Raw genomic sequence first — 18,535 nt, forward strand, 5'->3', positions numbered from 1 at the left:
CAATGTTTAAAACTTTTTTTACAATTCAAGACGATTAAAACACAGAAAAAACAAAATTAAATTTGCAATGGGGTACCAACCAACACCATTATTCATTTTTCATTCTCAGAGTCATCATATTATCATATCTCATATCTTCACTTTCACTTCAATTCTTCCACGTCTCCCGCTATGTCATACTCCCACCTAGAGTGACTGTAGCGCCGCCGCCATTACGTACGTACGGAATCGTCAAAACAAACTTCCCCGATGTCCTAATTTTTTATGTACTATGGGTTCTACATTCTACTTAATCTATATCTCTCTAAAAACTAATAATTCTTCCTTTTATACTATTAGTGTCTATATAATATACCTACTCTCTAATAAAGATTTTAACGTAGAGTCGATATATATTTTAACAGAATATGACTGATACAAAAGAAAATTGATTATTGGCGAGGGCTTGGGACATACCTCGGGCATCCTGCATGGGCGTCTTGGTAACGCTTAGGACGGCGCTTGGAACGCCTGGGTCTCTGCATAGAACCATTACTCTTTGCAGGCAAAGAGGTACTTCTGGGGTCACTAGCTGTGGTTTCAGGTACACCAGAACTTGCAGATTGCTGCGGTGGCTTTGAGTGTCGTTTTGGGATAGCCCCTTTGGCTTCATCTGGAACGTCTTTCTACAACGTGGTTGAAGGTCGTCCTCTACTACGTAATTCATGTAGAAGTGTTGTAGGCGAATTGGAATCATCCTCCACAAAAGGATGGAGAGCAGATACATGGTACTTTCCAATTGATATATCCGGGTGCGTTACAGTTGCTAACTCGTACGAAGTAGGAGAAAGTTGGTTGAGGATAAGGTATGGACCATCGCGACGCGGCGCAAATTTGGAAGACAGTCCTGCATCACTCTTACTAAGAATGTGAGTCTTTACGAGAACTTTCTGTCCTTTGTTAAACACAACGGTTTCGCGAAAGTGTTTATCTGCGTACAGATTCGAAGCGTCTTGGCGTAACTCATTATTCTCACGCGCACTTAGTAAAATGTCTGTATGTCTGCGCAAGTACGGCGTCATCTCAGGAATAACCGTTTCACTCGCGACAATAGCTCGTAAGTCTTTATGCACATTTGTGGGCGTACACAGCTCACGCGCAAAGTTCAAATAAGCCGGGAAATAAACGGTAGCTAAATTTGGTACCGTATTCATGGAAAAACAAATACTGGGTAGTACGTCTTCCTATTTAGTATGGTCCCTTTGCACTAATATAGAAATGTGAATCTTTAGATCGCGATTTTTACGTTCCTCCGGATTTGAGGCAGGGTGATCAACAGGAATGAGTGATTGCTACAGGCAGTATGTAAACTGCTGCATTATTTTACTAACGAATTGGGGTTTGTTGTCACTTATTATTTTACGAGGGGTGCCGTATCGTAAAAATATCTCGCTTATTAGTACCTTTGTGCACTCCTCGTAGTAGCTTGTTTTAACGAGAATATTTCTATCCATTTTGTGGAAGTATCTTCCACTACAAAAATCCATCTGTTTCCTTTTTCGGTTACAGGTAGTGGACCCACTAAATCAATTACAACGCATTCAAAGCGTTGTGCCAATACATGTGTCTGGATCAGACCTGCTGGTTTCAGATTCAAAGGTTTATACGGTTTATCGGCGATGATTCGTTCGTTCAGGAACATATTCAATTCGTAGGTCATAACTTTGTACTTCCAATGACCATCTAGCAAGGCGGCCAGTAGGAGATTTTAGCGACATCAACCATTTCAGTGGTTGATGATCTGTTTTGACAATAACAGGCGAACTTTCTATGTAACCCCGGAATTTATTAGTTGCATATACTCTAGCTAAAGCTTCTCGTTCTGTCGTACTATAGTTACGTTCAGCCGCTGTGAGTAAGCGACTAGCATATTCTATCGGCTTTTCATTTTCTTCCTCCCTCTGGAGGAGACATGCGCCAAGTGCATACGAACTTGGGTCTATTTTTATTATAAAAGAGTTTGTAAAAGTTGCATGTTGAAGAATAGGAAATTGCGTAAGCAATCTTTTAAGAGTTTCATAAGCCTGGTTTTGTGCCGGTCCGCAAACAAATGCTACATTCTTCTTAGTTAAGTCTGAAACAGGTTTGGATATACCTGCGAAGTTTGGCACAAAACGTCGAAACCAACTACAAGTTTGTAAAAATGATAAAACATGTTCAACATTGCGTGGTATAGGCATGTCAGCAATTGCTGATATCTTCCCAGGATCAGGAGCGATCCCAGTGGGCGTCAGAAGGTGCCCTAAATACTTGACAGAAGAGCACACAAAAGTACATTTCGCCCTATTTGATATGATTTTCAAACGAACTAGATAGAATAATAATATCATCTAAATATGCCAAAATAGTGACACTTGGTAATCCGCTACGAAAAGGATCAATAAGCCTTTGAAAAGTAGCAGGCGCGTTTCGGAGACCAAAAGGCGTACGATTAAATAAAAATACCAAAAGGAGTAATAAAAGAAGTTTTATCTCGATCTGATGGACGAACACTAATTTGATGATAACCACTTTTCAAATCTAGTGTTGTCATAAATAGTGTCTGTGTTGTCGCATGCAACAGATCGTCCATCCTCGGCAGGGGATACCTATCTGGTACAGTTATTTCGTTGAGGCGTCTGTAATCGACGCACATGCGAAAAGTACCGTCTTTTTTAGGAACGAGCACCGTAGGTGCAGCATAAGCTGAGTCGGATTCATCAATGATTTCCATTTCCAGTAAATGATGGATTTCATTTTTAAAAATTTCCACTTTTTGAGAGTTTTTAGAGCGGCAGTCAACAGAGTCCGCATAGCCATGATGATTTCCAACCTTCGATAGAAGATGGAACTTAAAGAAGAAGAAGAGAAGTTGTCCTATAAGGAGGCACAGCGATTGGAATATCACTGGTTAAATTAATACAATGTTCAGCAAATGGTGTAGGTTCATTATGTTCCATAAAAACACCACTGTACTGATTTATCAAGCATTGTAAAGTACTACGCTCAGAAATATTTAACTGCGAGGCTTCGTCCTGTCGTAAAGTGAGTCCAAGAAGGTTAATTGAAGCTTTGCAGCAGTTAGGTTCCCGTAATAATTTATGTTGAATATTAGGAGAATCGGCAAATGAGAATTTCATTTGAGGGATATTAATAATAATATTAGCATTTTTTAAGAAGTCTATGCCAAGAAGAGTTTTAGCTGATGTGTGCTCAGGAAATGCAACAAAAGTTGTAGGTATGGATCTATCTAATAGGAGAACCAAACATTCAAAAATACGAGCTGTTACTGTGCGGTTTACACCGTCAGCAAGCACTAAACTCATTACCTTGGAAAAATAGTGTAGACCTTTGTTTAAAAAATGATTGTATAGCCTATTTCCAGCTATAGTACATTTAGCTCCAGTATCAACATATGCGCAACCACTCAAACCTAAGACAGTTATTGGTTAGAGGGGCGATTATTCAAATTGTTAGTTTCTGCTAAAAGAAGCTCTACAGAAGAGGCTGCTTCTGTAGTAATAGGATTTACAGAAATTTTACAGGACAATTTGTGCGAACATAAACAGGAATATTGCAATCATAACAAACTACACTGGAAGAACGTTTAGAAGGTACATTTGAATTGCTAGGATTCGTATTTAGACGACTAGGAGGTACATACGTGCTAGCTGAATCATTAGAATTAGATTGCTTAGTCTTTTGACTAATATTGTTAAATTTTCTGCATTCTGACTGAATATGGCCAAAATGTTTACAAAACGTACACTTCGGTTTGAATTTTATTTTGCAAGAGTCCTTTTCTTGATTTGATTGAGGTTTTTGTCGACGATCAGAGTCGGTAGCATCTAAACCTTTCTTTAAGGATGCTTCGATTTCTTGAGATTCCATTAAAAGTTCCTTAAAGTTTTGAAATTTATTTCTTGTTAGCCTTTTTCGTAATTTGCGTACCAGTAAGACATAAACCATATCCAACTGAACCTCTTCAGTTAGGGTATAAGGTAATTATGCAAGCAAAGCTCGAATATGGGAAACAAATAATTCAATAGGTCCACTAGAATTTTGTTCACGCGAGAATACTTCTCGAAATATTAAATGAGTCGGAAGTTTTTTCGAATAGGCATCTTTTAAGGCCTGTACGGCAACTTCCCATGCAAGAACTGTATATTTAATACCTTGCCACCATGTAGCAGCAAAACCATTAAGCAGCACGGATAAACCACGAAGGAAATTCTCATCACTTATTTGGGAGCAGTCCTTTAAAGTGATTACATTGTCAAGAAAAGCTTCAGCATCAGCGTTAACAGTAATATCAAAACGAGCAGTACATTTAAGGAAATTTCCACCTGACATTTGTGTAGGAGTTCTCGTAAGATTTGTACCAAAAGATCTTCAGATACTTGTTTATTAGAATTAGTAAGTACTGAAAGTAGAGATTGAAACTGATCTTGGGACATTGTCACCGTAGCAGGAGCAGAAAACTCTCCTGTGGATTTTGTGAATTGGCTTTCGGCATTGTTCAAGATGTAACAGACAACCAAATATCACTATATATCTATCAGCTATATGCAATAAAAATTATTTTATTGTAAAATTAAAATGGTTATATAAGCAATAAAAGTTATTTTATTGAAAAAGGTATATAATTATGCGCAATAAGTTATTTTATTGAGAATGGGATGTAATTATATGCAATAAAAAGATTATATTGAAAGAGTCATATAATTATATACGCAATAAAAGTTATTTTATTGAGAAAGTTGTATAATTATACGCAATAAATGTTGTTTTATTGAAAAACTTGTATAATTATAAGCAATAAAAGTTATTTTATTTGTAAAAAGTTGTATAATTGTATATTTTAATTGAAAATCCGAACAAATTGGATAAAATTCGACATTTGGCAACAAAATGTTGAACAAATTTGAAGAACTACGAAATTATGTTAGACATAGGCAACACTGCGTAGAACGACAAACGACAACGAATATTCGCTAGAATAATCGAAATGAATCGATTCCCGTACTATCATGATCACGTCGATATGCCGGCATGGGAAAGCGTAAAACCGCGCGAAATAGACGGTGCCATGCTGTGAAAGTAGGGTTAATGATTAAAAAAAATACTTACAGCGAAATCTAAGGTAAGGTATTAAAAGCACTTTAACACCTACGAAATAATGTTCATTCTCGGCCACTAGTTGGGACGCCAGGTTTAATGGGATGTTAAGATTGGGATGTGATTCTCAAGAAATAAGGGACCATTTCGTAATAACTTCACTGTAAATAGGTGGCAACGCACAGGTTGAGGTAAATAACGATAAAACACATTACTTGATGCGGTGTAATCCGATTAAAATAAAACAATAGACTACATTATTAAAAAAACTTCATTATGCAGATACACACATGTTGATTGCTGGATAGACAATATGACAATGGCCATGGCGCGTGATACTATATGCTATAACAAACAAGATATGCTCACTTGCGTTCTAATTTTAATCGACTTTGCGCATGACGTTATAGCGAGACAAAGCCATGGGACTTGTGTGAATCTTATTTTAACGATGCATCATATGACAACGTTGTTCCATTACTGTAATGAACAACTTCGAAACTTAAACTGTTAACGGTAAGTATACCTCGATGCCATATCTTGCACTAAGAAGTCATAACTAGATACTTTCTGTGAAAACGTGGTTTGAAAATTAATAAGTAATTTGTAAAATTAATTAAAGAAATATATAAATCTACGATTTGATTGTGTGTATTACAAACAAAATAAATATTGCTACAAAACATAAATTAAATATAAAAGGCCGGTAAAATGTAAAGAATTTGAACCATAAAGGAAAAGCGGATCATACTTGAGACTTTATGAATATCATTTAGACATTTATTTTACAATCTTTGTGATTTTTCTCTTGCGGATATTGTAATTATCTTAATATTTTTATTTAGAATTCGTATTTTAAAATACATTTTACATCTAAAAAAAAAAGTAATTTTACATCTTTGCTAACATTTACATATTTTGCAGCTTCTATTATGTTTTTTAAATATTTTTTTTTAATACGAAAAATATGTTCCAGTTCAGTACATTTAGTTACAAATTCCAGTGTTGGTTTGAGTAATCCACCCTCAGAAACGTGGTTTACCCAAGTAACTAAACGATTTATCGTTAGCGTCCGGAATATATCCAAGTATTTCTTTTTTTTAACTTAAACGTAATGAAACCGGCTAAATTTTCCAATCCATCCCATTCCAGGTCTTTTATATTCGAATTAATAAAATCTTGTGTCAATTAAATCTTCAGGGTTAATTTCTGTATCACCACTTAGCGAAGAAAAGATCTCTTCAGTGACAATTTCACAATTAATTATAGTATTAGTAGTAATATTTGCAGACTCTGACTCTACGTTTGCAGATGTTGAAATAATTTCATCATTTCTACCCATTATATAATTTCTTAATCTATATTTAAATTCCATAGCAATTGGATGATCATGTAGACCACCAATTGCTCTTAAAATTGAAAATAGGCTTTCTAGAGGAACCTGGTTAAGATTTTAAGTGAATATATATTTAACATTAAAGTCATTTTTTAAGTCAACAAAAAGTTGTTTTAAAGATCGTATAGAAATAATTATACCTCGCTGAAATGGAAGTAAAGAGTTAGATCCAATTTTTCTTACAGCTAATATTGTCTTCTCCATTTTATTAAAAATTTCATTTTGCTCTTTCAAAGCCAATCCATAAGCATAAGGCACTCTACTAAAAATATCAAACCAATCATTAACAGTTTTGAAGAAGTCAGAGCACTCAAACCAGTTGTTATGGTTTTTATACAAACCTAAAACTCCTAATCTCGAAATGACTCGAGAAACTGTGTGTGAAAATAATTTAGTGGCAAATTTAACTTTTTGACGTTGAGCACCTTTGACAGTCAAAAGTCTTTATTTATTTTATGAGCAATATTTAAATCTAGTTTTTCAGTGTTATTAAGTAACTCTAAAACTGGATTTGAATTAATTATTAGGCCATTTAATGAAAAGCCAGAGTCAAGAAAATGATTCCTTAATAATTTGATCATATGTGGCGTATCCGCAAAAACATAAACATTTTTTTTGTTAATGGGATTTTCAAATCACGTATTTTGTTCACCGATATTTCATTTTTAACGCGCTTTATCGTAAATAATAATAACACAAATACAAACTAATGCATGTTTCTGAGAATTATTGTCGGCTTAGCGGTTTCCTTTGCAACAAAGAATTTCAATATTGCCGATTTCGGGGAAAAGTACACACTTCCCAAAATGAACGGTACCTGTAACTGCCGCTTGTTTTAAATGTCTCATTTGTGCTTCGACTTTCTGTTCAACGAACAAACGTTTATTATTGCCACCATTAGTGTTTATTAGTGTTTATTATTGTTTATTTTTTGCCAAAAATACCCTTGACTGTTGTTGAAACGGCACAAATTGTTGCGCTTGTGAAAGACGGTCATACTCAACGGCAAGTCGCAAGAACTGTTGGCGTAAGCCTTTCTACGGTTCAACGAGTGCTTCAACGCTTTCAGGAGAAGGGTTTGCTATCCAGACGACCTGGCTCTGGACGAAGAAGAATGACCACGGTACGAGATCACCGTTTTCTTGTGTTTCAGGCTTTACGAAACCGGACCTCAACTGCGATTATGCATCGGAATCGTCTACAGGAAGTACGAAATCGCAATGTTAGCGTTGTAACAGTCAGGAGAAGATTTCGTTCTTTTGGACTATCTTTTCGGGTAATGGCTACAGGACCGCCACTTCGCCTGGCGCATCGAGTTGCACGACTAGCTTTTGCTCGACAATACGCGTATTGGGGAATTAACGATTGGAGCAAAGAGTTTCTGCCTAACTGGATCCGATGGACGTGTAAGAGTTTGGAGGAGAACCGGTGAATGATTTTCACAAGCTTGCATTGCTCCAAGAATGCCATTTGGTGGAGGCTCGGTCATGGCTTGGGGAGGTGTAACTTCCCACTTCCGCACAGAATTACCCTTCATCGAAAATGGGCCCTTAACTGCACGAAGGGACATTACGGAGATTCTGGAAGAACATATTATGAATACCATGGCAAGGCTTAGAGAAAACGTCGTTTTTATGCAGAACAATGCGCGAACGCACGTTGCCACGATCAGTATGTAATACTTGGACGAGGTTGGAATTACGAGGTTACCCTGGCCAGCTAGGTCTCCGGACCTGAATCCCATCGAACATATCTGGGACCATTTGAAAAAACGTATTCAAGCCCTAACATCTCCTCCTCTTCCTAACGTACAGGAGCTTAAGGATCTGTTAGTGAGAGACTGGAATAACATACCACAACATGTAATCCGGAGAAAAATTGAGAGTATGCCCTGTCGTCTGCAAGAGGTCATTAGAGCAAGTGGAGGCAATACACGATATTAGTCATTGAAATTTCACTGACATTTTACCACGTTCTGTATTTTCCATTTTTTTCGTATGGCTGTTTTATCAACAATTTGGTTTGTTTTCTGCTTTTTCAATCAAAACAATCAAAAACCTTTTTTTTTCTTTAAAAAAAGGTTAAACCTAAAAAAAAGGTTTTTACTGCACCAGAGGCAAAAATATTCCAGAAACTTAAAATTTTCAAGGTGACCCGGATTTTATATTCGCGAGTGTATTTAGAGTACTCCAAAGACTTCAATTACTACCGCCTAAATCACTATTAATTGCGTAAACTGGGTATCCAATGTTTTCCAATTTTGTTATAATTTCAAACAATATGTGTTTCGTGATTTTACAATCGTAATTGTAAAATATTGGTTGTTTCCAGTTGCTAAAAATTCCTCGAGCCATAACAACTTGAGCATACTCGCTTGGACCAAGTGTAGTGTCGTTTTTCTTATATTCATAAGATGTCTAAATTTTCATCTCGTCAAAAAGCAAAACACAGGCCTTCTCCATTTTGGACATCTCGTTGTTTTTCATCAGTGTCAGGACTGTATTTAATATAACTAAAAATATATTCGTAAAATACCCTTAAGTAAAAACTACAATATATTACTTAGTTTAGACTGAATATATTAATTCACTGAATTATTGAAATGGATTTACCTGGTTGCAAATTTATTTTACTTGCCCTTTTAATCATTTACTACCTTTCCCCCGCAGCATACAAAGAAAGTGCCCAAGCAATATCTTCAATTGTCCACTTAATTTGTTTTTTAGTTTTCAATTTTTTTAACTGTTCTTTAGTAAAAATGTTTTCGGTTTTACTTTTTTCCTCCTTCTCTCTTCTAAGAAGTTCCTTCAATTCTTTATTTTCAGTGTGCAAATTCTTTATTTGTTCCATGGCTTTTTTGACTATATTGTTTTCACTAAAATTAAATAATTTTTAAGTAGATCATAACTATTATAAATATATTGTAAAAATATAATTTTTCCTCTTACATTGAAGTTTGAGTAGCGATATCCTTAAATTTTTTGTCGCAATTTTTTTCTACGTTTTTTTTTTGTAATCTCATCTGACTCATTTGATATTTGAGGTTGTAGTTCATTTATGTTTTCTCTGTAATAAAAGTTAAATAAATAAAGAACACATTTTACTACCACATTCGTAGTAAATCATACATCCAAAGTGACTTTTTTAAAGACCTATCAAAAATAAAGTATTACTTCAAGTTCTATTAAAATGGCCATTAGTATATATTATTATCTATAGAAAAATTTGCTCTGCTGTTAAAGTGTGTCTAAAACAAAAAATAATTACATATTTTTTAATATATTTCTTTTCTCCAGTCTTCTTTTGCGTCAACTTTCGGGCGATGTTTTAGCGCTTTTATTAAATGAAGAGAAGGTATGGCATCATTTCTTAACTTCCACTGTTTGTCAGGCAATCCCAATAGTTTTTCTTTTAAACAATAATCAGCTTCTGTAAAATGTTTTGAGCATATTCTCGCGGTTTCTACATTAAATCTGTCTCGCTTAAAACACTTGGAGACCCATACTTTACACATTTGTTTGTCTCTAGGAAACACAAAAAGACGACACTTAGAAAAAGTTTCACTTTTTTTATTATTATTGTTTAAACAACCCACCACTGCACAATACATTATGGCAAACAAATAATTAGTCTTCTTTATAAAGTAGCTACAGATAATGGAGAGGAAGTTGCGTACGATAAACAAATTAGGTAATATTAACACAGTAAACTGAATGTTTTCACCACAACATTTATATAATAATATAATACACAAAGTCTTTACTACATCAATAAATAAATAAAAATATCATTCACTACGTTTTGAAGTACACAGGATAGCAAACTCGATTAACACAGCAACATAATTAACATGAACACAGATAGAACATTTAACTTCAGTCATTAAAGTTGTCTCGGGTTACGTCACAGGTATGCGAGAGAGATGCAAGAACGTGCGCGTTGACTTATCTTGTTGGTTATAGTATTGTGGCCTGTTTGCGGGAAGCAAGGTAGTCTGAGCACACTTTAAACTGTTTTATTGATTTATTAACAATAAACTACATACTAAAAACAAGTAAGCAAACTGTAAGAGTTCTTTTCGTTGTTACCTCGTGGTGTTCGAGTTCTGACAGTCATCAGCTGGGTCTGATCTCCTCTTATTTTCTCCGTCGACGTTCCTTCACTTCGGTAGCACAGTCAACCCATGTGTAGCTGGAGGTTAACTGTCAGTCTGCTACAGGGCTCCCCTCCAGTGAGGGACCTACTGGTTTCGAACGGCTATGTTGACCTGTGTTGCTCATCAGACGGTTGGCATATGCATGTTCTTCCTGCACCTGTTGGGCCGCTGGAATATATGCTGGTTTGAGTCGGTCCATGGAAATTCGCTGAGGAACATTTTGGACATCCACAGTTAAAAACTTATCACATCGTTCTAACACTCTAAACGGGCCGGTATAGGGAGGTGTAAGAGGAGGCTTCACTTTATCGGTCCGCACAAACACATGACTCGTAGTCTGTAGATCCGGATGGACAAAGGCAGTGCGGGCTGAGTGGTTGCTCGTCGGTATAGGACCAAATGCTCTCATGGTCTCACGTAGTCGTTGGACAAAACTATGCTCGTCGGGTGTAGCAGTACTAGGGACAAGCAGCTGTCCAGGGAGACTCGCTGGGGTACCATACACTAACTCGGAGGCTGCACATGCAATGTCTTGTTTGAAAGTGTTTCGAAGGCTTAGCATGACCAGAGGGAGGGCTTCAACCCACGATACTGTGTCCGCGGCGATAAGAGCAGCATTGAGCGTTCGTTGGAAACGTTCAATACATCCGTTTGACTGTGGGTGCTGGGCAGTGATTTTCATATGTTGTACACCTAGCAATCCATTGAGCTGGCGAAATAACTGGCTCTCAAATTGCCTACCTCGGTCCGTTGTTATGGTTGCTGGCACGCCAAACCAGGATATCCATCCCTCAAGGAGCTTCTGCGCGACAACTTCGGTTGTAATCTCCGAGATAGGTATGGCCTCTGGTCATCTTGTGAAACGGTCGATGATTGTGAGCAGGTATCGAAAGTTCTGATTTGCTAGAAGTGGACCCACGATGTCGATATAAATGTGTGCGAATCGATCGTCTGACATTCTTAGAGGTGCCACAGGTGTAACAGTGTGACGTTCAATTTTGTCACGTTGACATTGGATGCACTCTCGTGACCACTGCTTGACTTGTCGATTCATGTTATGCCACACAAAACGTTCAGCAATCATTCGTAATGTAGCAGCATGCCCTGGGTGGGACTGCGTGAGGAACTTCAGGAAAACCTCTCTTTGGAACACAGCTGGCATATAAACTCGTATACGACCATCTTGGACTGAACAATCAATAGGTCGCTGGCTATCTGGTAGAAATATGCGTTGAAGTTGTAAGGAACTGGCAAGATCGTTCAGGGTCTGTTGAAGACCCTCATCTGTAGTCTGAGCTTGGGATAGCCGGTCATAGTCAATGGTAATGGGTGTTGTGATAGCGTCTACTTCCGGTCGTGAGAGACAATCGGCAACGATATTGGCTGCGCCCTGTATATGTCGAATATCGGTCGAGAATTGGCCAATAAATTCTAGTTGACGTATCTGTCGTGGAGACTGCCGTTCATGTCGCTGTTGGAAGGCAAACGTTAAAGGCTTGTGATCAGTATAAATGGTAAAAAGCACATCCTCAAGAAAATGGTGGAAGTGATGTATGCCACTGAATATGGCAAGCAACTCTCGGTCATAAGTGCTGTAATTTCGCTCCGTCCTAGAAAGCTTTCGAGAGAAGAAAGCGATGGGCTGTAGCTGTTCACCTATAAGTTGTTGCAAAACACCGCCGATGGCAGCATCTGAGGCATCAACTGAGATGTTCAATTGGACATTTGGTACTGGAAAGACCAATTCAATCGATGCGGCCAAGAGTTCTTTGACCTTGGTGAAAGCTGCTGCGGCTGCTGATGTTAATGTTAGTTCTTGCTGCTTTTTCTTTTGCTAAGACAATAACTCCGTTAGTGGCATTATCTCATTGGCAGCATTAGGTTACCAACGTCTGTAGAAATTGAGCATACCCATAAATCGTCATAGCTGTCGATAGGCCATAGGTTGTGGAAACTTGCGAATCGCGCTAACTTTAGCCGGCAATGAACGAACGCCAGTTGGGGATACCGTGGCACCTACGAAGTTTAATTCACGTTTACGGAATTTTGATTTATCCTTGTTAATTTGGAGTCCATTTGCTTCCAGAATCCGAAGTACTGATGCCAGGTGTTGCTCATGTTCAGTCTCAGTCTTCGAGTCAACTAAAATATCGTCAATGTATACATACACATATGAGTATTCTCGAAAAAGGTGATCGAGGTATCTCTGGAACGTCTGGGCAGCACTTCGCAAACCGAACGGCATTCGGAGGAACTCGTACAGCCCAAAGGCGGTTATTACAGCCGTCTTTTGGACATCCTTCGGGTGGACTGGAATTTGGTAAAAAGCACGTACCAAATCGATGTAAGAGAAAATTTTCTTACCATGTAGCTGGTTAGTAAAATTCTGGATGTGCGGTATCGGGTAGAGATCTGATTTCGTCTGCTCGTATAGCTTGAATATGGTCTGGTGGAAGTCTTCGTGGTTTAGAGAAAATTGGTGTACCTCGAGTCTCAATATAATGCTGGACTCTTTCAGTATCCTCTGGTCTAGCAACAGTTGGACGATCATAAGGATGGGCAGTGGATAAGCCTACTTCTGGCACCCTAACACGACGAGACACACAGGTAATACTGCTTGACATACTTGTACTTACTAGTCGTTTGTATGTCTACACTAATGCCATGGTACGTCAGAAAATCGGCTCCTAGTATGGGTGTGGTGAGATCAGCGACTACAAATGTCCATGTTACAGGTTGGCCTAGACCAAGGTTTAGTGTGAGCCGTTTCTGACCATATGTTTGGATGCACGATCCGGTGGCATAATACAGGCATACAGTGCTGGGCTGAGTGGCAGTGCAGATTTTACGTGGAAGCACACTTAGGTCTGCCCCTGAATCAATAAGAAACTGAAGTTGGAAAGCACTATCGGTAATGAAGAGGCGGCGTGGTATGTGAGGGGCTGCGGTTGCCGCCATTACTGCGCCCTTTGATCGTTTTTTGTAAAATTGCCGGGTGGGCTACATTTCTTTGCTTGTGCACCAAATCTTCGATGGTAGTAACACTGTTCGTCAGATGATGACTTGGTACTCTTGACCATTTGAATCTGTTGCCCTTCTTCAGCTACAGTTAACCTGTTGGATAAAGCATTCACTTGGTCACTCAATGCAGCCACTGTTTTGTCTAAGGTAGAGCTTTCGGTAACAACCATGACTGGAAAACTGGAACACCGGAGGTACGTATCGGCTTTTTTAGCAAGTTCTTCTAGGTCTCCATCAAGAATAGATATAACGCTTCGAACGGAAGGTGATAGGCGGTCCAACCAAAAATTTTTGAGAACTTGCGTTCTAATGCTATCCATGGTCAAAGCTTGGATTCGGTGGAGTAGTTGAGTGGGTTTTAGGCCACCCAGAGTGAGTTCCATCTACTTGTGGGTCTTTTCATCTGAGCTGGTGCCATACCTGTCGAGAAGTCGAGCTTTTAGTTTTATATAGGCATTGCCGGCAGTGGGATTCTTTACTATATCTGTACTTCTATAAGTACTTCACTGTTTAAACTAACAACAGTATGGTCGAATTTACAGTTGTCAGTTGTGATTTTGGCTTGTCGAAACTGCACTTCCAGACGGAGAAACCATAGTTCTGGTTCAGTGCGCCAAAACTCTGGCGCTTTGATGACTATCCGTGCAATTAATGAGTGATCATCGCCTTGGCACGGTGTAATATTCATATTGTTTGGCATTGTTTGGTCGGTGTTTGTCATAGTTGTATATAAAACGTTGTACTTACAGTTTTTTTTCTCGGGGTCACCAATGTGGCCTGTTTGCGTGAAGCAAGGTAGTCTGGTCACACTTTAAACTGTTTTATTGATTTATTAACAATAAACTACATACTAGAAATAAGTAAGAAAACTGTAAGAGTTCTTTTTGTTGTTACCTCGTAGTCTTTTCATGTTCTAACAGTCATCGGCTGGCTCTGGGCCCTGATTATATTTCATTTCGATGTCGAAATTTAAAAGCGACTACGCCATGACAGTCGCAATCGCTAGCGATTCTCATTCATTTCGATTGTAGTTAAAACTGGGGATATTTACTTTATCATTTTGACACTGCCGAAAATTTGGGTTGGCCCTGTTGTTTATTAGCTACACTACGCTTGTTGAATGTTTGTTTTGTTTACGTTAAGTGAACGTCTTTTTTTTCTTGTTTGAGTTGTTAAATCATAAATATTGGCCATTCTCAATTATATTTAGAAACGAAAGAAAAGATGGCAAGAAAAAAAAAAGGTGATGTGAGAGATCCTTAAGTTATAACCACTAAGATTTGACTTAGTGATTATATTCTAATATATTTTTAAATTTACTGCAGCTTAGTAATACTAGTATCCTAGAGGCATAAACACCTTCTTCCAAATATGGTTCTAATACCCTTATTAAATAATTTGCAGCTTGTTTATTAAGCCGGAATTGCTGCCTAAATTGAGCATCACTTAGTGAAAAAGAATTTTGAGTATCCCGTAACATTCTTCTTATCCTCTATTATGAGCGTCGGATATCTATCCTCTCTAATTCCTCCAAAACTAGAAAATGTCCGTAAAACACAGCCATATTAATACTTTTTGCCTCAGTTTTCCTTGCAAGGATCAAAACACCGCCTACCTAAACTGAAACTAAGTTCACTTCTCCCACTCCAGTCAGTCATGTCAGATTAATTTCGACTCGAAATGAAATTTCAACCACTTTCTTGAAGTTGAAATTAATTTCAATAAGTCGAAAATTAGTGACGTCGTTTGGTTAGTTCAGCTGAAATCCACAAGGTTCGCAAAGTCGCATTTCGACGTCGCCATATTAATTTCGACATGTTTTGAGTCGAAATCTCAATTAGAATCAGGGCCCTGATCTCCAGATCTCCTCTTCTTTTCTCCGTCGACGTTCCCTCACTTCGGCAGTACAGTCAAACCGGGTGTGGCTGGAGGTTAACTGTCAATCTGCCACAGTATCATGACAATGGCGAATGTCGATATGACAGCCGTTGACAGCATCCTACGTCAAAATGGGTAACAGTGTTGCCAAGTATAATTTTTGTTACAATCATAATTTTTATCCAGATCTTCTATTTCCTTGCATCTGTTGGAGAGCCACCTCTCTTTTGCTTCTCGAATTTTCTGATTTTCTTTGTATTTATTCAGGTTTTTGCTTTGTAAGCTACGCTCAGTGTGAACTCTTGCATTCATGAAATACGAAGAGTAAATTTTTTTCACGAATCGAAATAATTACGATCGTGAGAAGATCAAACTTGTTTGATTTTTAGATCGAGAAGTCAGTCGTGAGCAGTGCATAATCGAGGTCAATTTCAACTTCAAATTATGTCGTATGATGTGTGCTTATAATAAGTATTGAGTTTTCTTTTGTATCTTTATTTCGTTTATTAGTAGACTTAGGCAAATGTGCAAATAAAAACGTATGAAATATGCGCATAAATATGCAAAATATGCATATTTATCTAGAAAATAGGCATGTAATAAAATACTTACAATATTATAAATACATAACATATACAATTATTTTAACATATAAATATTATTTTGAATTGTGGTAACAATAGATTATCAAATGATGTTCAAAATTTTCTAATAAAAACTTATGGCTTCTATCTGAATACATATATTTGTAAATAGAAAAACTTCTTTTGACATCAACTGATGTAACTGGGGCATTTTTCAAATTTACTATAATAGATGGTTCTAAATTAAGTGGTTCGGAAAATGTCCCAGCTAGTACTTGAACCACTTCAGAAAGAACCTGGTAACCACTATCGTACCGTATCGTATCGTACGTCACTGGTACCTTTAACGTTTTGACGCAATGACTCAAATTCATTTTTTTTTTTTTTAACTGTACTCTCTAACAATGATAATTTGGAGGATTCTAATGGAGTTATAGTTTTCTGGACAAAACTATAATTTGATTTTATTATGAATGACAGTTGCTGTTGGAGGATGTTATTTTGGAAGGCTTGCTTAGCTTCCAATAAAGATTGGCAATTATCATCCGTTAAAAGGTTAATTATTTTTTTTTTAATCAACAAAATGATCAGCATAGAAATTAGCTGCTTCCGACCATGTTCCCTAACGTGTTAAAATGGGTTGCGGTGGCAGTGGAACAGCAGGAAGCATATTTCTGTAACATTGTATTCTTACACGTGATTTCAGGAATACCTTTTTGATGCTCGCTATTAAACTGTTAACTAGTGGAAATTTTTTTCTTACTTCCTCCGCAACTCTGTTTATTCCATGCGCTAAACAAGTGACATGTATTAAGTTTGGATAAAATATTTTTAAATTTTGTCCTGCTTTCACCATATACCTTATACCTATGGTGCGGCATCAGATAAAATAAGCAATAATTTATCATTAGGCACAGCAGCAAGAAGAAAAAAGTTTGCTAATGCTTCTTGTAAAAACCGTGATATTGTTAGAGCGTTGGTTTTTTCCACTTGCTTACAGGAAATTAAATACGATTTTGGAAAGGTTTCATCGCTAAGTACACCAATCAATAAGTGCACAATGTATCTTCCTGACGAGTCAGTGGTCTCGTCCAAACATATGTAAAAGTAATTATTACCTATTTCGGCTTTTATGTTGTGGATAACTGAGAAGTATAACAAATGGACATTATTTCTCTTTAAAATTCGTTCACTGGGAATGTTTTGTTTGCAATATTTTTTTAAAAAAGAACTAAAGTTTTCATTATATAATTTTGAAAGCGGTCTATTAGAAGATATTAATGCACGACACAAGTCGTTAAAAATTTCTTGTTCGGTTTGTTTTTTGGAACTTGACTGAAAGCACTTGGACACTGAAGGTTGATATTTTTCACTGGATGTGGTTTTTACTTTTTTAGCTAAATGTTTCGCGGTTCTGACATGCTGATTTATTTGAAATTTTTATTCAGATGGAATCTAAAAAAGAATATAAATATTCTATAGTTGTACCCATTTTTAAAATCTAAGATTGTAGAAATAAACTAAAAATGAACCGTTTTTGCATAACAATTAAAATATTTAAATTAATTCAAATAAAAATCGGTGTAGTAATCTTGAAAATGTCAAGAAATGACTGTGCAAGAAGGAAGAACCCCCAAATATTTACAAAAGGCTCTTGGCCTTTTCTGTTTACATTTACGTTTACTGTTTACGTTTAAAGAAAAAATACTGTGAGCATAAATTAAAAGCACTTAATTAATTAAGTCCAATATATGTTTTTGTTTTTAGCAAAATTAAAGCAAACTATGCTATTGTTAGAAAAAAATGTTAGCGACCTTTCAGTAGACTATTGAATGATTTGAATTTTAAATAGGTATCCTATTTTTTATCCCAAGCAGTTTAAAAATGCTTGAAAAAATAAAAATACATCGATTTATTGCGAACTAGCCTTGTGGCGGTACTTTTCTTAAACATAATCTCCAATTTTAAAATCTTTGTTTGTACCACCGTGTAAATTTTTAAAATAAAATAAAAAATAATACGTATGTACTTACGGTTTTGTCACAACATGAACTTTATCCATATCCATAGATAGCTCTTTGTAAGGTTTTATCCAAGTTGAAACATTGCTTATTTTCGGCATTTTTAAAGTACAATAATTATTCACAATTAGAAATACACGTTGTTTACGCCTCCAATTTTACAACAAAAGTGAAACCAAGTGAAACTGACCGTCAAAATAAAAATTTTTGCCTAGAGACATAAACTGGCAAACACAAAACCCTTAATTCCAAGACAAAACGTGACAAAACTATAAGCCGCTGTCTTTTATTAGTTACTATACCAAGAATTTGAATACCAAGGGATTATAAAACAAGATTAAAT

General features: G+C 36.8%; 2 protein-coding genes across 2 annotated transcripts; both read right to left on the reverse strand.

Annotated features, from left to right (window-relative positions):
• Positions 1–4,023: 4,023 nt before the first annotated feature.
• Positions 4,024–4,371, reverse strand: LOC140444386 (activity-regulated cytoskeleton associated protein 1-like). Its single transcript, XM_072536138.1, has one exon. The coding sequence runs from the start codon at positions 4,369–4,371 to the stop codon at positions 4,024–4,026; it is 348 nt and encodes a 115-aa protein (XP_072392239.1).
• Positions 4,372–10,737: 6,366 nt separating this feature from the next.
• On the reverse strand, positions 10,738–11,370 carry LOC140444387 (uncharacterized). Its single transcript, XM_072536139.1, has one exon. The coding sequence runs from the start codon at positions 11,368–11,370 to the stop codon at positions 10,738–10,740; it is 633 nt and encodes a 210-aa protein (XP_072392240.1).
• Between the last annotated feature and the right edge of the window lie 7,165 nt (positions 11,371–18,535).

This window comes from Diabrotica undecimpunctata, chromosome 6 (assembly GCF_040954645.1).
Source record: "Diabrotica undecimpunctata isolate CICGRU chromosome 6, icDiaUnde3, whole genome shotgun sequence".
NCBI lineage: Eukaryota > Metazoa > Arthropoda > Insecta > Coleoptera > Chrysomelidae > Diabrotica > Diabrotica undecimpunctata.